Genomic DNA, 27,132 nt, shown 5'->3' on the forward strand with positions numbered 1-27,132 from the left:
CGGGGTGGGGAGGGAAGGGCCAGGGCTGGAGGTGACACTGGGTGGAGATACTAGAAAAGAATGGAAGGATGGCAACCCGTGCATCCTGCAGAGTCCCGCAGGCAGGAGCCAGCTGGGAGCCAGCCCTCAGAGTGAGGACTGGAAGAGCCCCTCATAGCCTACAGAGGAAATGAGCTGAGCCAGGAGGACCTAGCTCGAGCTGGTATGAGCTGACGTGCTAAAATGGCTCCTCATGGGGGTTAGGGGGCTCCAGGGTGGCTTGTGCCCCTCAGAAAAACAACCCAGACTTTGAGAATGCTGGGCTGGCTGAGCAGGGAGGCAACAGAACCTCAGCCTCTCCCGTCAGGATGGAGCCCTGTAAAGCACCATGGCACAGGTGGGGCAACCGAGCCCCGTCCTCAAACTAGCACATGACTGATGGAGGGGGGACAGGAGGGAGACCAGGACTCAAGCCCTCCCCCCCCCCCGCCATCCCATCCCCTCCCCAGTCCAGAGAGCTGACAGTGCCTTCAGCCCTGGGGAAGGAAAAGCAGGATGGGGAGCAGCAGCTGCATATTCTCCTGAAATTGCTTCTGAAAATGACCAGACACTTCACTGGGAAAGTGACGACAATTTGGGCCCTGGGAGCAGGAGATGAGGCAGAGAGCGGGGGCGGTCAGGCTCTGATAACCAGCCCCCTCTTGCCAGACAGGATCTCCTCCGCCGGTTCTGAGAAGTCAAGGATGGGGGGAGCTGTGGGGGGTGACGGAAGGCTGACGGGAGCCCGAGCTACCCTCACTCAGGGCACAGCCCCCCATCTGTCAGGGAAGAACTGACTCCCTGGGCCCTCTCCCAGCCCAGAGCAGGGTGTGCCAGAACTCAGGCTTGTGCTCGGAGAGCAAGACTGATCTGCAGGCAAGAGGAGAAGTTAATCAGGTCTCCCGCCGGCATGATTACCTGGGGCCGTGAGCTGCCTGCCGATGGAAAGCCAGTGGAAGCACCGAGGTGGAGGGAAACCCCAGCCTCGAGGCACAGTGAGCTCAGTGGTGGAGACAAGGAAGAGGCAAGGAAGGTAGGGATCGTGAAAGGAGGGAGAGACATCCAGAGACAGGAACAAAGGCAGCCATTTGTAAGCTCTCACAGAGCACATATCTACGTTTTACTGCAAACATAGGAGCTCCTTTTTCCCTTAAGGTAGAGACCGGGATGGGTGAGGCTGAGACAACACAGTCTATGAGGAAACAGATATAAAGGGAGAGGGGAGATATTTAAAGCATTATACAAAATATTATGTATTAATATTAGAGTCCACAGAAATGGGAACAACGAGATGGTGTGAGACAGTTGAAAATCGAAAAAGAAAATAATGGTGATGACACAGGGAAAATAAATGAAGACAAGGGGGAGAGGGTCAGTCATAAGGGTGGGGGAGTCTGGGTCAGGGAGCCTCCCCCTGTCAAATGCCACCAGCTGCAGGCCCCAGCTGTGGGACAGTGATTAGCAAGATAACTGTTGGCAGGAGCAGCCTGGCATCTCTGGTGTATGGAAAGGAAGGGGGTGTTGGGGGGGCAGATGTGACAAAGCCCAGCGATGAGCTTGGGGATGGAGGGGGCAATGGAGCTCCTGGGTGCAGGGGACGCTGCATTCCCCAGCTTCTTCAGCTCACGTGAGCCCTCCAGCCCGGGGCCTCTTTTTAGGCTAAATCTCCAAAGGATCCTAGTTTCCACCAAGACAGGGATCCTCACTTCTTCCCTCCAGGGACACACTTAATGAATCAGCCCACTGGCCACCTGCGACCTGAGCCCCATCGCTGGCTGCCCCACCCCCACCCCAGTGTCTCCAAACTCCGCCAGAGCTCAGCCGGTCAAGGAGCCCGGAGACAATTTCCCTTCTTTTCCATTCTTATTATCTGCATTTGCTGGCTCCAAGGAACCTGAGGAGGAGAAAGGGGGTGGGGTAGTCGAAGTACAAGCACTGTGAAGGTGGGTGATCAGGGACTCACCCACACTGAGCAAATATTTGGGAAGTCACTTGTTTTATTAGTGGGCAAAGCAGCTGAGGGTGGGAGGATAAGTTCTAAGGGAGAGGGGCCTAGAAGAGTTTGGGAGAAGAAAGGTCCTCTTCAAGGGCTCCTCAATCTCTGAGCCCCACACCACGATCAGATCCTCCTGCAAACATGGGTGGGTGGGGTTGGCGCGGGTCCAGAGAAGCTGCTGTCTCTGCATCAGGCCCCCACCTCTTCACTATACAGTCACTTCCAGGCAACGGCTCCCTTTCTTCTTGCATTTTAGCTTGCCGTTCCTATCACCCTCAGGGCCCTGGATGACCTTGACAGCCACACTACTCTCCTTGAACCTCACTGAGAACCTGGAGGGGAAACAGACAGAGGGGTAAAGCTGGTACCCTCATCCTCTCATCTCTACTCCCATATTTTCATGATGGTTTCCATTCTCCTTCTTAAAGGAAGTACATCTCTCCTCCCCTCGTGTCAGAAGACTCAGGGCCCCAGAGAACCTGAGTGGGGAGACTAAGAAACACCTCCAAACCTTGCCTTGACAGAATATGCTTCACTTTCTGACTACATGAATTTTCCCGGTCACAATGACCAACAGCTTGGTCATCTGCCCCCAGGCTGGCCCTCACCCCCAGCTCACGGCCTTACTTCTCAGTCACGGAGATTAGAAGCTGCCTCTGTGTGGCATCCAGCACAGCCTGGTACATTTTGGTTAGCAGTTCAATCACATGTTCGCTGACCAGCAGGAAGTCCCCCCTGGAGCCCACTGATGATATCTTAGGAAGGGGGAAAAAGTGGGGAAGGGATTCATTTTTCCCTCTGCAGGAGCAGCCTGAGAGGCACTGAAGGCCCAGAGTGAGAGGTCTGGTCCTCATCACCTCCAGCCCACCCCAGCCCCATGATGCCCACCACCTTCTCCAGCGTGAGGTACTGCACCCACAGAGCTCTGATACCTCATTCAGATGCAAGCTGAAAAGCCCATCCTTGAAACTGGTGACTGACACCTCGGCCACACTATCTAGTCCAATGACGGTTTTGGCCTGGGACTTCTTGGTGTCTGTGAGAATCACATGCCCCTTGGTCAAGAGAAGAATTCGAGAGGAAGTCTAAGGACGGAAAAGGAAAGTGTGAGGAAAGGCGAGGATTAACCCCACCCTTCCAGCTACCAGTCCCAAGGCTCTGGATCAGGCCATGGGCAGAAGTCCAGGGTGCAGGCATTCACCTTGCCATTGCCACGATTGACCTTCTTCACAGTGTCTGCCATCAGAACAGGCCCTTCCTCTCCGCCCTTCAGCTTCTGCAGCTTGGGGTTCCCTTGCAGCCCAAGGTAGTCACCGCAGAATGGAATGGGGACACTGAGGACACACAGGAGGTATGTGGTGGAGACAAGTTCCTCACCGCTGACCCCCAAGGCCCTGAGCCTCCCCACAGTGAGTTCCCATGTCCCTTCCCCCATGCTCCACCATATCCTCTATCTCAGCATGGTCCAGGACCAACATCAGCATCCCCTGAGAACTTGTTAGAAAGGCAAATTATTGGGCCCCAGCCCCAGATCTGCTGAATCAGAAACTCTGGGCGGGGGTGGTGCAGCAATCTGGGTGTTATCAAGCCTGCCAAGTGGTGCTGATGCACACTAGTTTGGGGACCACTGCCCTATCCCACCTGGGGGATCCTCTCTTTGCTCTGGATGAAACTGACTGTGCAGGGTCTGCGGGGCCCTCACCTCTGGGGGTAGGAAGCCTTCTTGCCCTTGAACAGTTCGCTGGCACAGAGCTTCTCCTTCAGGATCTCTACCTGCTTTGGGGACAGTCGATCCCGGAATCTCTTGCACTGTGAGAGGGAGGAGCAGGGGCTAAGCTCGTGGAGGCAGAGGGCAGGCCTGGGGTGGGGGTTTGGGAGAACACTGAGAGGTGGAAGGAGGGCAGGGGCTGGAGAAGAGGAGAGACAGGGAATAGAATAGGCTCTAGGCACTTCAGAGAGGGCAGCTGCTGGAGGAGCACCGCCCCCCCTCAAAGGGACTCTGGGAGAGGGAGACGGAAACAATCAAATGTGTCAGCCCCAGGAGGAGGGCTATATGCCAGCACACAGCGCAAGGCCTACTCTAGACAGGTGCTCAGTACATAGTTCCTGAATGGAAGCACACTGTGCTGAGTGAAATAAGCCAGATAGAAAAGGACAAATGTATGATTCTACTTCCATGAGGTACCGAGAACAGTCAAATTCACAGAGAAAGTCGATTATAAGTCCCAGGGGCTACAGGAGCGGGGAATGGGGAGTTACTGCTTAATGTGTACAGGATTGCAGTTTGGGCTGATAAAAAAGAAATACAGAGACGGATGCTGGTGACGGCTGCGCAACAGTGTGAACGTGCTTTATGCCACTGGACTTACAAATGGTTAAAATGGCCAATTTTGTGATGTATGTTGTTTTCACCATGAAAAAAAAAAGTGGAAGAAGGAGGCAGAAGATGAAAATCAGAGGGAGGAGGAAAAAAAGACAAATGAGAGGAGTCGTGCTGGGCCCCACTCACCTTCCAGCGGTAGAAGAGCTGCTGTAGCTCCTGGTTCGCTGTGTTGAAGCATCTGTAAGGGGCCGCTGGCCACGTTCTGTCCAGGATGTTGGTAGACGGCAAATTGTTCCTCAGCCCCAGCAGGAACTTCTGCGTCTAGATTGGAAGCAGGGGGATTGGGAGTGGACCGATGAGAAGACAGACCTCCCAACAGGCAAACTCTCATCCAGGACCTGCCACCTGAAAGGAGGGAGGCCACCCAGAGTAAGAAGCAACAAGTAGAGCGAGGAGTCAGAAGGGAGTCACCTCCTGGATCTCTTGTGGGTACAGTGCTCACTGGAGGCTGGGCAGTGAGAGCGTGAACAGGAGACTGGGAGGGAGGGAGGGAAGGGTTAGTTCCAAGCAGAGACCTGCTGCCCAGGGTAGTGAGGTGAGAGCAACCAAGATGAAAACTGGCCTCAGTATTTTGCTCCTGTGACTTCCTATTGTCTCAGTTCATAGCTGCCTACAGCTGGCTGCCACTGTCTGCATTGGCTATAGGACAGGTACCAAACCTCCCCCGCTCCCTGATCGGTCAAGCCCAATGCCTCAACCTGGCATTCAAAGTCTTCTATTTAGGGCCCAATCTCATGCCCCAGGATCCCCTGCATGATCCCAGCACACCTCTCAGGTAGTGTTCCTCATCAAGCCCTCTGCCTAGCCCAGGCGTGATCACTCGGTGCCTCAGCCCATCCTGCTCTCAACTCAGCTCTGCCCATCTAGATTCTACCTATCCTTTCAGACACAGCTCGAAGCCCTCCCTGATTCCCTGGGCCAGGGCTGCCTCTCCTTTCTTTGAAGCCCCACAGCACTTTGTCTATACTTCTGTGTTTGTACTACTATTATCTGTGTGGAAATCTTTTCCCTCTTCTAGACAATGAGTCCTTGGGAGTCTGGATCCCAAGCTGAGTTCTTGTTGTTGTTGTTGTTTTTCCCCCTGCCATTCAACAACATTTATTGAGTGTCTGCTCTGTGCCTGGCACTGTTCTAGGTATGGACACACAGCAGTGAACAGAGCAAACAAAATCTCTATTCTCACTGAGCTTATATTCTACCGGGGGTAGGGAAGAAGCCCACAGCAAACAAACATATATGTAAGGTCAGATAATTATATACGCTATGATGCAAAAAAGCTGGCCCTGAGACCAGAAATGAGCAGTAGCATATCCCAGAAACGAAAAGAAAGTGAGACTGGATTAAATCGAGCAAGAAGAAAGAAGATCAGAGGATTGGTTGGTCAAGTACAGCCATGAAGGGCCTTGTAGGCTGAGGTAAGAACACTGGCTTTTATTGGGAGTGAAATGGAATGCCATTAGAGGATTTTAAGGGGAAGAGTGACATAATCTGCCTTACGTTCTTTTTTATTTCATATAACTTACTGTCTTATTTTGAAAGTTTTTAAACTTACATAAAAGTTGAAGAAACATTACAGTGAATATCTGCAAGCCACATATTCCTCACCTAAATCCACCAACTGATAATGTTAACAATTGGCCATATTTGCAGGCTTTCTAACACATGCACACATGTATACAAATGGGCATAAATAAATACATACACACACTCACACATATATAAATCTTTGCTACCATATCATCCTAAAGTAGGTTAGAGAAATCATGGCATTTTCCCTAAAACTTAAGCACGCATCTCCCAAGAACCAGGACATTCTCCTACACAAATCATAATTCCACCTCCATACCTAAGAAGACAAACATTAATTGGATACACTCATCCAACAGCAATGCATGCTCAAATTTCTCCTAATGTCCTTTATAAACTTCTAAAAATGCCCTTTGTAGCTTTGTTCTTATTCTTCCTGTTCCAGGATCGGATCAAGTATCACTCATGGCATCTGTTTAGTCTCCCCCAATCTAGAATAAGGACTCTCCAGTCTTTATATCCCAGGGAACACCCAGCACCCTGTTTGTTTGTGGGGTAGAATTATTGAAGGTATAGAAAATAGCTTGATCTTGAGTACTTCCAAGTTTTGGATTTTTTTTTAAGTTTATTTATTTTTGAGAGAGAGAGAGAGAGAGCAAGTGGGGAGGAGCAGAGAGGGAGAGAGAGAGAATTCCAAGCAGGCTTAGCACTGTCAGCATGGAGCCTGATGTGGGGCTCGAACTCACAAACTGTGAGATCATGACCTAAGCCAAAAACAAGAGTTGGACACTTAACTGACTGAGCCACCCATGCGCCCCCAAGTTTTTGGAATTTTTATGAAAACTTCTTACTAAGACATTAGGTTAAAAAAATTAAAATGGGAAAAGGGAGGGTATGCAGTATATTGCTATAATTCTCCAGGAACTATCCAAGCTCCTTGATTCCTCTGCTACAAAGATCTTGCAGGCTTGGTCTAATCACCTCACACCTTGGTTTAAGTCCCCAGGCCTTGGTCAGGTCTAGTTTGATTTAATTCAATAAACATTCCTAAGCATTTCCTCCAATCCCTCATGTGCTAACTGATGTCGAAACTCTGAAGGTTTTTTTTTAATTGTTTGTTTTTTCTAGATCTAGAAAGTCTTTCCTTTCCCTATATAGCCCTCCTGCCCCAGTAGGTCTCTAGGGGGAGTGGGGGGACAGTGTGGGGAAGCAGTCTTCGGCAGGCATTAAAACTCTGGGGTCAGATCACCTGGGTGTCTCAGTCAGTTAAGTGTCCGACTTCAACTCAGGTCATGGTCTCACATTCCATGGGTTTGAGCTCTGTGTTGGGCTCTGTGCTGATAGAGCCTGGAGCCTGCTTCTGATTCTGTGTCTCCCTCTCTCTCTGCCCCTTCCCTGCTTGTGCTCTGTCTCTTTCTGTCTCTCGAAAATGATAAATAAAAGTTCAAAAAAAAAAAAAAAGTCCCAAGTCCTCCAGAATTAAGATCTTTCCTGAGATTTCATTGTGGATTTGGTTGCTATAGCTTCAGAAGAGCCGAAAGAAAGATACAATCCCTCCACTTTCACCCCTACCGTAAAATGGATCTCGGAAGGTTGAGTTAGGTAACCCTATGTCCTCACTCTGCTCTTCCATGAGACTCAGTCTCTTCAAACTGTTGTTAGCCATTCAGCCTGTCTCTTCTCGGGCCTATTCATCATGGACCAGTCAGTGGGTGTGCTGGGACCCCTTCCTGCCCCAAGGTTGCCCACAGTGTCCACTCCTTCCGGAGTGCACTCTGATTCTGCCCCTGGGCCCTGAGGCACCAAAGCCCCATTCCTTCTTACCCTAGGACTTAATAATTAAGTACATGCAGATCAAAGAAGCCCTTCCAGGGAAAGCTTTGATCACCTCTTCTCAAACCCCTCATCTTCCTTTTCCAAACCTGACCCTCCCTCCACAACCTCCCCTCCACCTTCCACCCTCAACCCCCACCACTTACTATGCTCTTATAGATGAAATCTGCCAAGGTGAGGGCAGCCCCCGACCGGAAGTATTTTCGATAATCCTTGCGGGCCTAGAAGGGATACATGAGAAAGGAGCCAAAGTAAAGATAGACAGACCTAGAAGATAAGGAGACAGATCTTGAAGAGGTTCTACTGTTTTCCAACCATACAAAGAGCACAGTTAGATAAAGTGCCGAGACTCTACTGGAGGGAGAAAGTAAAGGCAGACAAGCTGGCAATGAGGAAGGCACTCAAAGCCAAGTCAGGGACACACCCAGGTGTATACACACATCTCCCCAGTACGCACCCACACACACTCCCAGACATACACCCAGATGCAGGCATGCCATCACACAGAGGTATGCCCTGGGTGTGGGCAGAACTTGCTTTCTGCTACTCTTTCCTCCCAGCAGCTGGCACAATCCAGGAGAAACCATGTGGGGGAAGAACCCATGTGTGCGGAGGAAACCCCTCTCCCCTTCCACATTACCTTCCACCCTCTCACAAAAGCCTGGATCAGCACCACTGATGCCTTCATCTTCGCATAGCGCTTCCTTTGCTGCAGAAAAACAATAGGCCTGCTAGAAAAAACTCCATCCCCTGAACCACCTCTCCTACTTCCCACTCTCTCCCTCTCTCTTTTTTAAATGTTTATTTATTTTGAGAGACAGAGACGGAGACAGAGAGAGAGAATCCCAAGCAGACTCCACACTGTTAGCACAGAGCCCAACGTAGGGCTTGATCTCACAAACCAGGAGATCATGACTTGAGCCAAAATCAAGAGTTGGATGCTTAACCGACTGTGCCACCCAGACGCCCCCGACTCTTTTATTGGAGTGAGAGGGATGGGACTTTAGGGGGCAACTGATACCATGTTGCCTCGAAACCAGGAGGAAATGAGGATCTGACTCTTGCGCATCAGCTGGTAGTGGGTGCGGCAGCGCCAGCCCCGGTAGATCTTCTGAATGAGCGTGGCCAGCTGCTGCAGTCTCAGGTGCCGCTTCTCTTCCAGGTAGAACAGCTGTGGAGAGGTGGAAGGTGGGGCGGAAAGGCTGGCCTAGGGGAATAGCACTCTCTCCTCCTGGAGCCCAGGTGCCAGGGGCTTCCCAGCCAGTGTTTTATTCATTCCATTGACTTCTTAGTGCATTCGTTTATTCGCTCACTCATTATTATTCTGTTAAGTGTTATTCACCTTAACAGAAACCTACTGAATTCTAACTCTGTCAGAGGCACGTGCGAGGTCTGGAAATTTAGACATGAGTGGCACATCACCTTGATCTTCAGGAGTTTTGCTACAGGTAGAGGCACTCAGAGTGGGCCATGCAAGCAGGGTGGGGTAGGAGCCCAAGGATTCAGTTTCCAGGGACAAAGTCCCTGCAGAAAGCAGACTTCCTCACCCACCATCCATCCCAAGTTATAGATGCTCCCCTCCGCCCCAGCCTCTCACTCATGGACCCTCCAACTCTTCTGCCTCCTACCCCAACCAAACACAAGTGCACCCTCCAACTCACAGTCTTAGGACTCCTGATGAAGATCTTCGTCTTCCCAAAGGCCAGCTCCTCTGAGGACAAGCTCAGCTCCCCCAGGACCTTCTCAACTCCCTCCCTACAGGAGCAGATGGGAAAAGCTACCAAGGGGCATCCCAGAGAAGGATCCTCTTTCACCTTTCCCCAACCTCTTATACCCAGGAGAGGAGTTCAGGGCTTGAACAGACTTCAGAGCCTCTGCAAAGTGATCAGTTCATTTCCCCAAGTATCCATTCATGGAGTTTTGGCAATTTACATGGCACTGTCTGTTCTCCCCACCACCCAGATGTTCCCTGCACTGCCCTTCCCTGCTCCCCCATCTCCCCCAGGAGTCTTACCTGTCTCCCCCATTCCAGCGAGGCCACGTGCTCCGCCCCAACAATCGGTACCTTTCCAGGAAGGGCCCATACCTCTGGCGGTAGGCATAGCCCGCCCGACGCACCCGCACGTTCTCTAGCAGTCCCAGGTACCGAGTCTGGACAGCCACCAGCTCTGACGAGAACTGACCTCGCTGCTGATGCTCATTGGGCTTTATACACCTTGGGGTGGGGGGAGAGGTGCAAGGCACAGGCATGAGGAGCTTCACCTTTGCAAGTGTGACCCATCCTGGTCTCTATAACCCTATTCTGGAGGGTTATTTTCAGAGGAAGTGAACACACTGGCCCTCCCAGCTTCACTCACTATAGCGTGGTTCCTACTAAAGTCTGATGCTCTCCCTGCCACAGGATTCTCAGTTCCTCATTTTTTATGAGGGAAGGGCCTTCTGATACTCTTATTCCAGAGACACCCTCCCCCCAACAATGGACAGGTTCTATAGTGCTGGACCCTGCATCTGCCATCACATATGCTGCATTTCCCCATGTACCCAGCATGTCACCTGATGTAGTTGGGGTTTTTGGAATATAAGTTCTTCATGAGTATGGCCACAGAACTCTTGAATTGGGCTCCAGCAGTTGGGGGGCGCTTGAGAGATGTCTGTGTGGGAACTCCTTCAGGGAACAAGGACTGAAGGAGGGGGTGCTGGGCCTTCCACATGGCCTGGGACAAGTCCCGGAAGAGTAGGTCATTGTTCTTATCAATGAAGCTGTTCACGTTGTAAGTCACCTGTAGAGGAATAGCTATGGGTCTGGAGGGTCCATGACCTTGTCCCAGCACTTGGCACTCCCAATCTCATTGTGAAGTATTCCCAGATCTCATTTCCCCGCAGGTCCTCTCCCATTGCCTTCCACCCATGCCCAGGCCCATTTCTACCCTCCAGCCCTGCCATGTCACCTTGCCCGCATAGTGGCAGATGCGAAAGCAGCTGAGGCCCATGGTGTGGTCATACTGGCGCTGGGCATTCTGGGTGACTTTGCTCTCATAGTAACCATGCTTGGAGAAGACCTGGTTCAGCTTCACTAGGAAGGTGGAGTCACTGACCACCCCAGGCCGTAGGCACTCCTCATCTAGCATGGCCAGGATGCCTTGCTGATTCTGGTCAGGGGAACAAGATCAGCCCAACTTAGACCTGATCCTCCAAGATGTCCACATCCTCACTGCTGTCCCTCTGCCCCTTCATCCTTTGCCCACTTCACCATCCTTACCAAGTGGGGCAAGGGGAGGGGGAAGGACAAGGATATTCAGGCAGTCTGGAAGAGGAGGTCTCAGAGATAACATAAAGATAACTCACGTGCTCAATGAGGTTACAGATAATGCCATTATCAAAGTAGTCCACCTTTGTCCACGGTATGCCCTGGCAAGAAGAGGCATGACAGGTTACAAGAGCAGGTCCAAGACAAGTCTCCAAAGACCTCACCAGACTCAGGCTCCCTCTCACCCAACCCATGAAGGACTCAGAAAGCCCTATAATTAAGAGGGGTCCTTGGTGTGGCTTCTGTTTAGGTTCCCATCCCTCCAGGTTGATGGAGAATTTGTGGGGTGGGAGACATGTGAAAGGACCCAGAGCAGCTGTGAGAGAGGGGGAGATGCTGAAGAGAGCCCTGTAGGTGGTGTGGGGTGAAGATTGGGGTAGGGATTGCCCCACTGTGGAGTGAGGAAGGATCCTTGAGCGTGTGCAAGAGCAAAGGCCACACTGTTCTGGCAACCACCAATAAAACCAAAGCACATGAGTGAATTTCATCAAGCAACAAACCTAACTTGATACATCTTCAAAGACCTACATCAGTGCTTTTCAAACTTGCATGGCAGTCAGCTAGAGGGCTTGTAAAAACAAACTGCTGGGCCCCATCCCCAGGGTTTCTGATTCAGCATGTCTGGGATAGAGCCTAGGAATCTGCCTTTCTAACACCTTTCCAGGGATGCTGCTGGCCCAGGACCACACTTTAAGAACTACTAATCTACCTGATACTTTGGGACTGTATAGTTTTTGTTTTTGTTTTTGTTTTAAGCAAGAATGGTACAGAAGTAGACCCAAAGACAATCGTTCCCCACTTAGGGGTAGCCGCAGACAGGATAGCTTCTGATCCCACCCAAGGGCCAGCCCTCCCAGACTCAGACCATTCCCAGGTGTGGGGGTGTGGCTGGGGAATACTCTCCCACCCCCTCACAGATCTTTAGGGAATGTAGAGTGGAATTAAGTAGTTGCCTTCCCATTTCATCCCCAAAATACTTTCCCCAACTAGTTAAATGAAGTATGATATCCTTACAACCCTGTGTAGCTGTAAAGATGCATCTTTATATACGATATGGAAAGATCTCATTAATTGATGAAAGCAAGGGGTAGAGCAGAGCATATTCACTGCCATTTGAAAAAAAATTCTGTGGGAAAATAAACTTCTACATTTGCCTGATTACACATAAAAGACCTCTGAAAAGAGGGCCACTTTAGTTGCCTCTAGATGGTTGGAGAACTAAGAGGCTGGGGATGGGCTGGGAGAGAGCCCTTTCTTTATATGCCTTTTTAAGCTTTTTGAATTTTGAGGCATGGGAATGTATTCTCTAGTTGATCATTTAAAATTTTAAGATAAAAACATGAAAAACAACTTAAAAAAAAACCTTTCCCACACATTGTGACCACATTGTCTGAAATTCTGCTGCAGCAGATTCCCAAGGGCTCACAGGCAGCATCCCTGGCAGCGTTTTGATGAGTGAGACTCTCAGCCATTCACACTTTGGGGGGAATTAGCTCAATCAGATAGCTTTTCTAACACCTAGCCATAGAAAGCAAGCCTTCTTGCTGAACAGGGGAAGGAGTGTGGAAATGTTGAGCCATGGGGAACTTCTGGGGAGGAAGTCTGGGATCAGGGTGCTACATGAGGAGATGGTGACATCAGCCAGGGCCCGAGGAGACAAAGAATTGTGAGGTGTCAGAGAAGAGCACCAAAATGGATGTGGTGGGGTGACAAGCCTGGGAGAAATGTCCCTTCTAAATCAGGCTCACAGTGTGCCGCAGGCCACGCACAGCTGTCACTTCACCCTCGTGAGGACTCCCCCCACACAGCCTTCCATCAGTCTGCCCCTTGCTGGCACGGCCTGGGGTGGGAGCAGGAGACTGGGGGGTGGAGAGCAAAAACTAGGGCTTCTTGGTAATGCTGCACTGTTGAGCAGTGAAAGGGGAACTTTTTGTCCTTTGTGTTCCCATCTGGGCACGAGTGAGAGGAAACCGGGATTGAGGAGAAAGACAGACGTGGCGCGCACACCAGCGTCACTTTGGAGAGGGGCTGGGGGGGAAGGCTCCGCACACCTCTCTCTTATATTCCTCTTGCTCCTCTTTCAGCGTCATCTCGATAAACACCTGCTGCAGCTTCTCATTGCAGTAGTTGATCACAAACTGCTCAAAGCTATTGTCCTGAAGGAGGGGACCCAGGTTAGAGAGAGAGCAGCTCAGTCCAAGACCCTTCCTCCCTCTCAGCCCCACGCCTCCCCTCTCGCAAGCCCCTCCCTTTGAGCCTCCGCACCCCAACCCTAGGGATGCAGGGTGGCTGCGGTTGGGGGAAGCTCTCTCACCTCTAAAATTTCAAAGCCGTAGATATCCAGGACCCCCATTACCTTCTTTTTCTCCCCGCTGCCCACCTGAAGAGGAGGGAAAGATAAATCTGAGGACGGGCCCCCTCTGGACACCAGGCCAGGCCCTTCTGGGGCGGATGTGATTGGAGCAGAGGGCAAACAGAACTCGGGTGAGCTTGACCAGTTGTGATTTTATTCTCCTTCCTCCTCTACACACTAGGGGCCAAGCAGAGGGAGGAGAGGAGGAGGGAGATGTAAGCAGATTCCAGGATGGTGCTCCCAGGGGACGAGGTAAAAAGACTTTAAAATCTTCTGAGGAAAATAACCATCTCGTACATTTGTAGAGCAATTTAGAAAAAATTCTATGTTCTTACTTCATTAAACCTCATGATAACCCTATATGGTGTGATAATTCTCATTTTACAGATGGACAGATCAAATTTCAAAGGGGCTAAGCGTTTTTAAATCCCATTTTCCCCTGCTGTCTTTCCATAATAGCTTCTGAATTGAAGGCATTTTCATGTACAAAATTAAAAAAAAATTTTTTTAACGTTTATTTATTTTTTGAGAGAGAGAGGCAGACTGCAAGTGGGGGAGGGGCAGAGAAAGAGGGAGTGACAGAATCGGAAGCAGGTTCCAGGCTCTGAGCTGACAGCACAGAGCCTGACGTGGGACTCGAACCCACAAACCATGAGATCATGAGCTGAGCCTAAGTCGGATGCTTAACCGACTGAGCCACCCAGGCACCCCTCATGCACAAAATTTTTTAAATAATAGCTCTATTTTTATCTAATTCACATTCTATAAAATTTACCCTTTAAAGGTATACAATTCAGTGATTTTTCAGTATATTCAAAATGCATATGGGGGTGCCTAGGTGGCTCAATCGGGTAAGTGTCCAACTCTTGGTTTTAGCTCAGGTCATGATCTCACAGTTCATGAGTTCAAGCCCTGCATTAGGCTCTATGCCGACAGCACAGGCCCTGCTTAAGATTCTCTCTCTCTCTTCCTCTTTGTCTCTGCTTCTCCCCCACTCTCTCAAAATAAACTTAAAAAAAAAAAAAAAAAAGGTGTATGACCATCACCACTACCTAATTCCAGAGCATTTTCATGATCCCCCAAAGAAATCTTGTACTCATACCCATTAGCTGTCATTCCACCTTCCCCTCTCCCTCCACTCCAAGCCCCTGCTAAGCATTAATCTACCACCCTCTCCATAGATTTGCCTATTACATTTCATATAAATGGAATCAACTTTTGTGTCTGGCTGCTTCCACTTGAATGTTTTCACGATTTGTCTGTTGAGCATGTATCAGTACTTCATTCCTTTTTATGGCCTATTTATTTATTTATATCCCATTGTATGGATACACCACATTTTATTTACCCATTCATCAACTGATGGACATTTGAGTTGTTTCCACTTTTTGGCTATTATGGGTAATGCCTCTATGAACATTTGGGTACAGGTTTTTACGTGAACATCTGTTTTCAATTCTCTTGGATCTATATCTGGAGTGGAATTTCTGGGTTATGTGGTAACCATGTCCATAATTTTATCTGATCCTCACTATGAAGGAGGTAGGCATTAGCATCCAATTTTCCAAATTAGGAAACTGAGGCTCAGAATCTCTGTGAAACTAAAAGGCCACACAGCTGGTGAGCAGGGGATCCAGACGGTCAAACTCAAAAACCAGAGATGCTTCCACAACAACACACTATTGGAAGGAACTGTACCTTATCCTTCATCCTTCTTACTCTCTTCATCTCAGAACCCGAAGTATAGGGATAGTGACCAGGACAAGAAAAGTGAGGCAGACAGGAGAGTGTTGAGGGAGGAGAGCAATCTCTCACCTTGATACTCTCATTGATTCGATTCACTATCCAGTTGAAAAGGCGGCTGTAGATGTTCTTAGCCAGAGCATCCCGAGCATACTGAGCCTGTCGGGCAGAACCAGCTGGTTAGGATGGCAGCCACAGAATAGTCTCAAAATCAGCCCCCTCCCATAGGGCCCTTACCTGGGTGAAGTTCAGTGTAGTGACCACCTCCTCTTTGGCTGTTTTCATGGTCCTTGAGCACAAAGCTTTCTCTAGTTCCTCTGAATTCAAACCTATCATTTCCCCAATCTCCTGGACTCCTGGAGTGATGAGGAAATACAACATGGCCTGAAAGAGAGCTATCTTCTAGGGAGGGAGGGCTGAGAAGTGACACTGCTAGGAGACTGGTCTCCCAAGGTCTTGGGGATATCCTTGCAGCCCATCCATAACATGGCCCAAGAGGAAACTCTGGGGAGAGGAGAGGGAGCTGCGGACACTTTAAATGCATTATCTACTTTATTTTATTTTTGAGTAGGCTTCACACCCAAAGTGGAGCCCAACGTGGGGCTTGAACTCACAACCCTGACATCAAGACCTGAGCTGAAATCAAGAGTCAGACACTTAACTGACTGACCCACCCAAGTGCCCCTGCATTATCTACTTCAATAGGAGAATCTCCTGAAATTCTTTGCAAAGACTCCACTTAGACTCAGAGATGTGCCAGAACCAAGGTCTAACTTCATAACCTCACTCCAAAATGCCTCACTAGGAATTCTTAATGAGTGTGTTTGGGGTAGAACTCAGGAATGGCTGAGTGGGACTGAATTGGAATGAAGTCAGTTACTCAGCAGATGGTGGATGAACAGAAATTGTAGTAGGAGATTCAGGGAGCGGCTTAGAGGGTACCAACAGGGCGGTGCAGACCTCTCTCATCACGGATGCCACTTGCTGATATCCCATTGGCCTGGGACTCATCTGCTAGCTCCACGTTCCCCAGCTTCAGCACCAGGGCCGTCACCTCTAGCACCTGTTGAATCTCTGTCTCCGAGAACCCAATCACAGTCATTGCATTCTGGAGGAGATAGCAGAAATGAGAAGTTGAACTGTGGTGCCAGCTCAATGCCTCCCTTCTCAAAGCCAAAGCCTGGGCTCAGGGGATAGCCTAAGGCCCACCCTGGGCACCCACCTGTACAGACTTGAAGTTGGAGGCATCGTCCATGCCATCAACTCTAGACACTTTCTGGTTCAGATAGGCATAATGACTTGTGTCCCGCTCGAGCTTCAGGGCCTCTGCAAGGGTCAGTATGGGAATCTGATTCAACATTCAATCTTTTTAAAGTCACCAACTCTAACTATGTGCTTTCATTTTATATTCACAAACTAGTTATAATGAATTTTGATAGGTTTTTTGTCTATATGCATCATAGAGTATAAACCTCCCTCTAATTCTTATATCCAACAGAAATTCTACTTTTAAATGACCAGTAAATTGTAGTGGCCTTTCCCATCAAATAAAGCAGGCTTGGATCCCTGTGCTGAATGTGGAAGGCAATGATTTCATGGGGAGTTAGCATTTAATCATGTACTTTATATCCTTTGGCAACTAGAAAACGTTAAAGTGCTTGGGAGGAGGGTTAGTACCCAGGCTCTCAGGAGTCCTCTGGCCTTGACTCTCACAGCCCTTGCCCTAGCTTGGTTTACTCATTTATTCGAAGGAGCTGTTTTTGTTTTCGGTTCGTCCCCTGCCTCCTTTGTTTTGGGATCATTAATTCCCATTATAATAGACTAGATTTTCAAGCAGTATTTAGAGTTTGGGTATTCTTAATTGTTGGGGGTTTTCCTAACTTTGATGAAAGAAAAGACTCATTCTGCTCTTCTTCCCATCCTCAGGGTTCTCAACAATAAAAACAAACAAGCCAACCCTCCATCCTACTCAGTTCTCAGTGGCTCAGAGAGGAAAGACGGGTGAGCACATATCTCCCACCCACCCAGAGCCTCAACACTTCACCCTAGGCCTGGGTTGGCTCATTCATTATTTGTTCAGTAAGCACCAACAAAGTTGCAGGTACTATGTTCCCTAATCCTGACCCCTCTCCTGGAAACTTTCCTTAGACATTGTGGGGCTGAGCCAAAAGGCTCTCTTGTGTTCCCCCATGGTGGATCTCTATCCCAGTCCATAACACATGGGCTAGGTTTTGTTTTTTCTGTCTCTCCCACAAATGAACAACACACTGGGACTGTGTTTTTCATCTTTGTTTTCTGTGTGCCTGCTTGGCATACATAAACTTTTTTCTTTTTAATAAATGAGTCAAGGTTATGATCCAAGCTGTTCACCTGAGATGGGAAGAAGTAGGTTAAGCATGGAGCTTGAGGGATATCAATAATCTGTTATTCAAATGATCTGAGAATCAGGGAAAGTCCCTCAAACTAGAGTTTAATGACAGCTTCCCCTGAGACACAGATTTTGAAAGAGGAACCTGCTAAAGAAAGGTGTCTGGACAAAGAATGAGTCAGAAAGGCCCTGGGATGATAACACCAGGGAGGCCCTGTCCAGACTTAGCTTAAGCCAATGAGTAACAGTCAGACAGAATAAGATTCTGGTGCCTATGATTCAAACAGATTGAGCACAACCAAGACTACTGAGCTAGGAAGGAATAATGAGACCTGTGGGGGCTCTTGAACCATGGAGATCCCTAGGAGGGGAAAAGAGATAGGCACAAATCCAGCAGAGAATAACCAGGAACCAAAAGGACAGGTCCTTGGGGGCCATACACCCACAGTGCTCACAGCTAGAGGGGGCATTGGGAGGCAAACTCTGGCAGGGCCCGAAGTCCCACCAGACTCTGCAGTGATGCCCACCCAGAACTACCTCAGGCCCATCCAGCACCCAGGGCTCCCCAGGACAAGGCAGAGGTCTCCATGCCTTCTGCTCCTACAGCCACCCACACAGGCCTATTGAACATATCTGTCATCCCTAGAAGACCTTAAGTCCTTCGAGGACAAGAGCCGTGTTATCTTATTCAACTCTGCATCGCTAGAGGCTAGCACAATGTTCAATAATAGTAGGTGTTCAAGAGATATTTGATGAATAAATACATGAAACCTCCATGAAGCCATCTAAGAAGAAGAAATCAAGGACAGGGGCTGGGTGAGGCAGATGTAGACCCAGAACAACTTCAACTACTGCTCATCAAAATTTCTTTAACACTTAAATATCCTGTCTGATTTTCTGCTGAGCTAGCGATTAAGTCCCTTAAATTGAAGATAGGAAAGAATGGTAGGTGGAAATAAGTGTCCCATTTCTGAAGCCAGCCTGGGGAAAGAGGAACCCAAGCAGGACAGAGGAATAAGAGCAGGTCAAGAGACAAGAAGGTTTATTCCTAGCAATACAATCCCAGAAAAAAGAGGAGAACACAGAGGTCAGGGGATTGTTTCCAACAACGAGTGGATGAAATTCAGTGTGAGGAATGCAGGAAGAAGGAGCCTGAGGGCTCAGGGAAAGAGGGCTGCAGGGGTGCAGAGGGGCCCAAAGGTTCTAGGGATTAAATGGAGGTTGGGGACCTTCTTCCATGTGTCTGGGCAGGCACGTACCCAGCAGGTGTGCATCTGCTCCGGCCAGTAGCTGATAGAAGATGTGGAAGTTCCTTTCTCCTTCGAGCTGCTTCACCACTCGGGATTTCTCAAGCAGGTCTGGCAGGGAATTAGAAAATAATGTCCTAGAGCTCAGGGAAATTCCACAGCTTCCTCTAAGCCTGCCCTCTTCGCTGGTGTTCCTACTGGTAGGGAAGCCTCCTGGTAGCCTACTATTCCTTCCTACGGTTTCAAATCACCAGAAAGAGACACTGTGGGATGGGGAGAAGAGAGAGGTGGTAAGCAGAATGGGGAGACACGTACAGTTTGTGATGACTCCACCGAGGGGCGATCCTTTGAAGTCAAACTCAATATCCATGTATTTTCCCTACAGAGACCAGAGAGAGAAAGAGATTTTGCTTCCTCGTCTTCTCACCACCCCACCCAGGAGGGGTCTGTGCTGCATTCCTCCTTCTAAAGCCCCCACACCCTCTCCTCCCAGGCCAGGGAGATGGTCACTCACAAATCGAGAGGAGTTGTTGTTGCGAATGGTCTTGGCATTGCCAAAAGCTGCAGAGATGAGAGAGAAGGTGAGGTAACTGAGGGAAGAAGAGGGGCTCGAGAGAAGGGGAAGGAAGGACGTCTTCTAGTCATCAGGCCAATCTCAGAGTTTTCAAGCTGAACAAGAACAGGGTAAGAGGGTGTAGGGCTGATTGTCTCTGGGCCAGCAGGGTGGAGGGTGGAGAGGGCAGAGACTGGGATACTCACCCTCCAGCACCGGGTTTGACTGAAGCAGTTGCTCCTTCACAGAGTTCACCTGCTCCCCTTTCCCACAGACAGCCGCCACATAAGACATCACCAGCTTACTGGCCTCTGTGCAAGAGAAACCTTCACATGGATCCCCACCACTCTCCTTAACTCCCGTCATCCCAGCACCATACCCCTCAGAATCAGAAAAAGTGGGAAGGAATTTCTGGGGTGGGGCAAGACCAGGTCTGGCTCGGAAAGAGATGAGGGGGTGGTTCCAGCAGTGACTGCACAGCCTCCCCAAGCCAGGCACCTCACCAGTCTTGCCGGCTCCGCTCTCGCCCGTTATGAGGACACACTGGTCTCGGTCCCGGTCCCTCAGTGACTGGTATGCCACATTTGCCAAAGCATAGCTTGGGAGGAGGAAGCAGGTGAAGACTGATGTGGGGCTAATCCAAGACACTACCTTCCACTCAACCACTCAATCTCCAGCCTCCAGAGTCATCCACCCTCTTCACTTGGACTAGACTGAGGTAAGTGATAGGCCTAGGAAGGGTCTTCCTGGGGCCAGTGGGGAAGGGGAAGCTGGAGAACTTCCTTCAGGAGAAAGGATCGAGGAAATTAGGGTGTCTCACTGTCAGAAGTTAGGGCCCTATCAGCCTTCCCTCAGTTCCTTTACTTACATATGGGGCTTCAGCTCATAGAAGGTATAGTCCCGGTATTTGGCAATGAACTCTGGACCATAGATGGGCAGCTGCTGGTAGGGATTCACAGAGATCAACACATTCCCAATGTAGGTCTGGAGCCAAAAAAGGTAAAGAGAATGAGCAGCGGTGGGGTTAGGGGAGGCTGAGAGGGGAGAAGGGAGTGGGAGCACATGAACTCTCTGACCACATACCCAGAGCCGGGGGCACGCATATGCACTCACATAAATCTCCTTGTTTTCATAGCGCAGCTGGAGGTTCTTGAGCAGAGGCTCCTCCTCCAGGGGTTCCAGGAGCACAAGGTCCCCCACCCCCACAGAGTCTTCCATGAGAGTCATGTCCAGAGGTTCTGCTGATCCTGGGAGTAAGGAGGTCAGTTTGCTGAAGTCTGCTTTGCTTTAGGGGCCAGTAACTGTGTGTGGGGGGGGGGGGGGGGGCAGGGGTGTGTGAGGAGGGCAGAAGGACTTAAAGAGCCTTCTCCAACTCTGGGCCCTAGAGAGAATCCTCAACCTAGGGGTCCTCTGGACTAGTCAAAACTAACTGTGGGAGGCTGCAGAAACTCTCCCCAGCGGGGAGAATCCTCTGCTCCCTGGGTTAGGGCTGGTGGGGGTGGGGCAGGGGTGGGACAGGACCACCTGCCTTTGACCAGGGTAAGGAAGGCACCCAGCAGGTAGCACCTGGGGAAGCACAGTTGTGCTTGCAGGAGAGCGGGCTGGGGAGGAAAGGTTAACTCTGAAAACTTGCTCTGTCCTGCGCTGAGGCCCTGGCCAGGGTCCAGACTCCCTGACCCTCTGCCCCCAGTTCTCCTTCTCAACTGTCTATCTCTCACAGCTTCTATTTCAGTCATCCAGTCCACCCAGAACCATTGCAAAAGTTCTTCCAAAGATCCCTCTCATTGCCACATCGAGATTCATCTTTTAAATGGGATAAGTTGATGAGTTAGAGGAACAAAGGCAGGAGTTCCTCCATAAAAGATTAGAATACCCTGAAGAGAATAAAAGTTTGGTTTCTCCAACATCAAGTAGCTGTCAGGATCTCTGGATGTATCTATTTTTCTATCTCCAGTTTTTACACCCATTGCTGTAACCTTCTGGCATGGACTTTGCCCCATAGGGACACACCCAGCTTTTTAGCAGCTGGTGGGAGTGGGCAAGGAGGAACAGAGTTATTGTGGGGCTCATCCCCTGCGCAGTGGGCACATGGCAGGTGTAACCGAAGGAGGAAGCCCAGCCCTCCTCAGTCTTGCCTGTGGGACTGAGTAGGTGGGGTGGCCTGGAGCAGGACAGAATTATTAGTACAATGGTCAGGGCTACTCCCTAACAGGAATAAAAGAGCCACATCCTCCTAGTCTCCAGCAATGCTGAACCTGGGCGGGGGAGGGGAGGGAAGCAGGAACTGAAGGTGGGGCAAGAGGGGAACACAGGCTGCCTTCAGCCTTCACTATGCCTCCCCCAAGTTCCAGAAAATGAGAGCACTTGTCACTTCCTGGAAGGACACAACTGAGAAAGCAATAAGAATACTGACAGTAGCAATCGCAAACAATCAGGTGCCATGGGCCAGGCAGAGCTCTAAACACTACATATACTAATTCATTTGATGCTTACAAACAGTATCCTCACAAAGTAGATACTATTCCTATTCCACATGCTCCAGATTAAAAAACAGAAGTTAAACTTTTAAGTAACTTGGCAGGCAAGGGTGAGAAACAGAAATAGGGCTGGAAGAAGCCATCTTCTTTGGATTTGGATTTGAGGAGAGTGGGAATGTGATTGGTTGGAGGTGGGAAAGGGAAAAACAAAGCAGCTCCCAGATAGGGCACCCCAAAAGATGCGGAGCAGTGACAGGTCAAGGCAAGACTCACCCAACACTGGAACAAACTAGGGTGTAACTTCAGTGTCCCTTGTAAAATGGTGGATGAAATCCCAATTTGACAGGAAGGGGGCATAGGAGTTCCAAGGCACCGAGGGTGGAGAGATGCCTTCGTTATTGGGAGCTGTCCATGGTGTCGGGCAGGCCAGGAAAGAGGTTGCCCTCCTCTTGCCAGTGTCCACTCTTCTGACCTTCCACTGTGCTGCCTCCTCCAGCTCAGGCTCCCTGTGCCAGTCAAGCCAAGAGAGGCCAGAGACGGCTGCTCAGCACAAAGTCCGAGGCTGTTCCTGTTAAGGGTGTGGCTCACTTAACCCTTCACAGGCCTGAAGGCCCAGAGGGAGATGCTCAGTTACATGAGAAAGTCCACTCTAGGTAGGAAAGGGTATCTGGTTGGGCTTAGCTGAGAGGCTCAGGTAGAGTTCTTGCTCCACTGCCCCCAAAATTTGGAAGTAAGAGCAGGAGTGGAATTCATAGCTAAGGAAAAGCTTTCCAAAAAGTCAGGAATTTTGTCAAAAAGGAAGGTAGGCTGGAGTGTCTTCCTAGAAAAGAAACAGTACTTCCCTCAAACCTTCCTATCTCATTGAGAGTCAGAGGGTATTAATGACATTATTTGGAGAACTAAGCAGACAAAATCCCCAAATTCCCTCCCCCCATAAGTCAGCCCCCACAAACAGACCCAAAGACTAAAGTTAGTAATACCACCTGGCATCTGTATAGATGTCAGTTTCATTGACTCCCACCTGTATCATCTCACTGAATCACAACACCCTGTGAGCTAGGCAGTGCAGCTACTCACTCCATTGAAAAGGAAAATTAGAGGCAAATACTGAGGCTCAGAGAGGTTGCACAGACGGTATATGGCAGAACCAGAAACAGAATGCAGCTTCCTAACTCTAAGTCAGCCATAGGTTTCAGCCCAAGTCTTGGTATTTCTGATTTTAATCCTTCTGTGTGAGAAACCTGAATGAGACCCCAAGATGCTGCTTCCTGGGCACAGCTAGAAATAGATGCCTCCAATAGATAAGAAACTTATGCTATCCTATTTTCCAGGGCATCCCCTCACCCACCCAGGAAAATTCCTAAACAACAGGCTCCCTCTGCCCACCATCCTCTTTCCCAGGCATGCACAAAGAGCGAATCGGGTCATTACACACACTTAGCTGAAGATAGACTCAATCCTCCAACTACCGGCCACAGCTGCTTGGTTCAAGGTCCAAACTCTACTGCTCTCGCAGAAGCACTCTGCATACGCCTGCATACGCCTGGCCCATCAGCAGCTCCATTATCAACCTGCCCTTACATGATTTATTGATCTACTATATATATCTGACGGGAGAAAAAAGGCAAGGAAAGGAGCGAGCAAGCTGAGTGGAAGTGCCATTGGCACACAACCCCATGTACAAATGGAAGCAGTATCTGTGTCAGAGGCAGAAAGGGCTACAGATCCCCTATTTTACATGGAGAAAACAGACCTGGGGTGAGAAGCCACTTTCCCAGGATCACATGACTGCAAACTCGGCAAAGCTGGAACCAGAACCCAGGTCTCCTGTTTTCCAGGCCAGGAATCCGCAGCTGCCTACAGCTTGGGGTTTATCTGTGTGTCCACCCACACACTCATTTACTGAGTGCCTTCTATGTGCTCACACAAGAAAAATGATTCTAAAAAAATGAGATGGCAACCTCAGACTGAGAAACAGTAGCATAAACATCACAGCTAGGGCAACGTACCATCCTGGTTTGTCTGGGACCTTGGGTGAGATGTCTGAACACGGGAACTTGGGATACTAAAACTGGGAAGATTCTGGGCAAATTGGGATGAATGGGTCACTCTGAATTAATGAGCTACAAGTACACATCCAAGTCAGTGGGGATTTTAAGGTCTGGCAAAGCATTCCTGGGTGGGGAGGGAGGAGGCAGGGAGGGTGCAAGACTGTGATCTTCTGATCCCCAGGCAAAACTGAAGTAACTGGAGCTTACTGGTCTTCCTCCACTGTGATTCTGAAACCCCCTTCCTCTTCTCCCCACTAACATTTCTAGTCTGCATAAGGGGCATGAGGGAACTTTGGGCGAGATGGAAATGCACTTTATCAGACTGTGGTAGTGGTTACACAAGTGTCAATCAACTCCATTTGTCAAAACTGGGCAAAACTTAAAATAAATTTTATTATATATAAATTATACTTTGAAACAGCTGGCCAAAGAAAAGGAGAAGGAGGAGGAGGAGGAGGAGGAGAAGAAGAAGAAGAAGAAGAGGAGGAGGAGGAGGAGGAGGAGGAGGAGGAGGAGGAGGAGGAGGAGGAGGAGGAGAAACAATTCTAGGGGGGCCTGGGTGGCCCAGTTGGTTAAACATGCGTCTGACTCTTGATCTCACCTTAAGTCATTATCTCATGGTTCATGAGTTCAAGTCCCACATTGGGCTTCTTGCTGGCAGTGTGAAGCCTGCTTGGGATTCTCATTCTCTCTTGCTCTCTCAAAACAAACAAACAAACAAACAAACAAACAAACAATTCTAGATCCTTTAGTATTGATTTTTAACATAGTTGGGAAGGCAGTAATCTGATTAAACTAATTCACATGCAGAAGTCCTCCCAAGGATATTCCTTTTTTAAAAATGCCACACAATAAAAATGCAGAAGTTTTCAGATTTGGTGAAGATGCTTGGTGGTAGAGGGTCTTCTTGACTCTCATAAATTATTTGCTGTTAATTAGTAACAATATTCATCAAGTACTCACTGTGTACCAGGCAAGCAAGCTAAGTGTTTCACATCTTTGCTGTTCAAAGTGAGGTCCACACCCCACATCGGAATCACGTGGGAGTTTATCAGAAATGCAGAATCTTGGGCCTCAACCCAGACTTACTGAATCAGAAGTCTACATTTTAACAAGCTTCCTAGGTGATTCCTAAGCATGTTCAAGTTTGAGAAGAACGCCTTTACACACTTTACCTTTTTTAAGTTTTATTTAAGTAATCTCCACACCCAATGTGGGGTTCAAACTCATGACCCAGAGATCAAGAGCTACACGTTCTTCTGAGCCAGCCTGGCGCCCCGCACTTTATCTCTTTTTGTCCTCATTAAAACCCTACAATGTTGCACATCTAGCCTTAAGTTTTTATTAATTCAGTGTCTCTTATACCCAGTATAGTTATAGAAGGGATAGGAGAGGGGCACCTGGGTCGTTCAGTCCATTAAGCCTCCGACAATTGACCTTGGCTCTGGTCATGATCTCATGGTTCGTGAGATGGAGCCCTGCGTCAGGCTCTATGCTAACAGTGTGGAGCCTGCTTGGGATTCTCTCTTCCTCTCTCTCTGCCGCTTCCCACTCGTGCGTGTTCTCTCAAAATAAATAAATAAATTTAAAAAAAGACGGGGGAGAGGAGAAAAGACGCCATTAGTGTGCATTAATCTACATAAATTTACATATGGTCTACATCCCGATTCTTCCTCTCTCAATGACTGGTCTGAAAAATGGACAATAGATTTCCATGTAGTCTAAATAACTGAGAAGGGAGGACACAGGCACAGAATTAATGCAAATGCTATAACGGATCCACAGAACAAAGAAAGTAGCTAAAACATAAAAGAAGGTGGAAGGTACCAGGCTCCTCCTACTGAAGCTGGGCCTAGACATAACTGAAGTTTTTATTCCATGGCCCCTGATACGCACTACAGCCCTGCTCCCTCTCTCGCCCTACACAAAGCTCTTGGCAGATACCCACAGCTGGATGCACAGGTCTTCCCCTCACCCCAGTGGAGAAACAAGAGATATTTTATGCCATTAAAAATAAAGAACTAAAGTACAAGGACTAGGAATAACCTATACATTTTTTTTTTTTTTCTGTGAGACAGCATGGTAGTACAACCTGTGCCTCCTGCACGAATACCCCTTAGAGATCTGGCATTCTGGCAAATCACCCAGTCCCAGGATGGAAATAGACCAAGACAGACCCAGGTTGGGCAGCGGTGGTGAAGAAAGAAAGGAAACAGATGGCATCACCACCACTTCATCAGAAAGATGGAACTTAGAAGCTAATTGTTTCAAAAGATCCAAATAAGAAAAGTACATGTTCATTAAGAGAAACCACTATAGTCTATAAAACTTTATTAAAATTTGGATTACTTACAAACTTGTACAATAAAAATGAAAAAATATATAATAAGACACTGTTATTTTTTCTTACAGAAAAGAGGGAAAATGAGACCCATGGCAAAGAGCCATCCCTGATCATTTTGTTCCTTTCAAACATTCGTGAACATTTATTTTAAATATAAATGACAAATCTTTTAAATAACACTAAGGCATTACCCACAGGCTAAAACTTACCGAGTAATTCCTTACCCCTGCTATTTCACCATCAATTCTAGAAACATGGGAAACTGAGGGAACTGCAGGCTGTAACAGTTCTAATACTCACATTATGAGCTATCTATTATGTTAACATGATAAGAATGTCGCCCAACTATAGGAAAGTTCAGAGAAGATGATTTCACCATTTTCAAGTTACTGTCAAGAGTGTAAAGAGGAAGATGACACACATGGGGAGGGATGTGGGAGCCCAAGTCCCCAATTTGGGGGAGGCTGTGTGCCATTCCCACCCCCACTAAAGCTGTGTGTTGATGTTGACATGAGTCTACTTTTATTTCAGGCAGGCTCTGGCTCCCAACACATAAGGCACCAAACACCCTTTTCAAGGTAGTGACCATCTAGAATCCAACTCCACAGCAACTGAAACCATAAGCTAAGTTACCAAGAGACACCACTGGATCACCATAATTGCATAGGTTTCTCTAAAAATTATAATCAATTTCTGCTACATCAAAACATAAAAGGTTTTAGGTGCCTTTGTCTTGTGCAAATGGCTATTTTATGTGTTTATTACTTAGTTTCAGTGCCTATGTAACATGAAGGCATAATAAATCTGTCAAACTGCCCTCTCCTTGGTTAAGATAAAGTTCTTGGCATTTCAATATAGGTTATTATCTCATATGTCAGACCTGAGTCCAAAGGAATACTAGAAGGACATTTAATTTCCTTTCCTCCTACTTC

The 27,132-nt window shown here is 48.7% G+C and overlaps 1 protein-coding gene across 4 annotated transcripts; it reads right to left on the reverse strand.

The window, feature by feature from the left end:
• Nucleotides 1–1,957: 1,957 nt before the first annotated feature.
• Nucleotides 1,958–20,568, reverse strand: MYO1A (myosin IA). Of its 4 annotated transcripts, XM_007081526.3 has the most exons (27): nt 20,442–20,568; nt 20,197–20,312; nt 19,832–19,926; nt 19,535–19,639; nt 19,290–19,336; nt 19,091–19,154; nt 18,788–18,886; nt 16,383–16,486; nt 16,121–16,268; nt 15,398–15,516; nt 15,233–15,319; nt 13,379–13,444; nt 13,116–13,220; nt 11,103–11,165; nt 10,706–10,906; nt 10,311–10,537; nt 9,772–9,972; nt 9,419–9,512; nt 8,779–8,928; nt 8,398–8,466; nt 7,904–7,978; nt 4,524–4,658; nt 3,717–3,823; nt 3,216–3,348; nt 2,947–3,099; nt 2,642–2,769; nt 1,958–2,346 (listed from the first exon to the last, which is right to left on the reverse strand). In XM_007081526.3, exons 1-27 carry the CDS (start codon nt 20,553–20,555, stop codon nt 2,223–2,225), a joined length of 3,129 nt encoding a protein of 1,042 aa, XP_007081588.2. In that variant the 5' UTR covers nt 20,556–20,568; the 3' UTR covers nt 1,958–2,222. The 4 variants fall into 4 exon arrangements, with proteins under 4 accessions (XP_007081588.2, XP_042848502.1, XP_042848503.1 ...); XM_042992568.1 differs by having other exon boundaries at nt 19,535–19,926; XM_042992569.1 differs by having other exon boundaries at nt 20,197–20,568.
• Nucleotides 20,569–27,132: the final 6,564 nt, after the last annotated feature.

This window comes from Panthera tigris, chromosome B4 (assembly GCF_018350195.1).
Source record: "Panthera tigris isolate Pti1 chromosome B4, P.tigris_Pti1_mat1.1, whole genome shotgun sequence".
NCBI classification, from domain to species: Eukaryota; Metazoa; Chordata; class Mammalia; order Carnivora; family Felidae; genus Panthera; species Panthera tigris.

Excerpts from the sequence above, each read along its gene's own strand:
- MYO1A (XM_042992567.1), bottom strand. The coding sequence starts at position 20,555 with ATGACTCTCATGGAAGACTCTGTGGGGGTGGGGGACCTTGTGCTCCTG. Across the intron at positions 13,221-13,378 it reads ACGGCTTTGAAATTTTAGAG|GACAATAGCTTTGAGCAGTT; the intron begins GTGAGAGAGCTT and ends CCCCTCCTTCAG. Across the intron at positions 10,538-10,705 it reads TCTGCCACTATGCGGGCAAG|GTGACTTACAACGTGAACAG; the intron begins GTGACATGGCAG and ends ATTCCTCTACAG.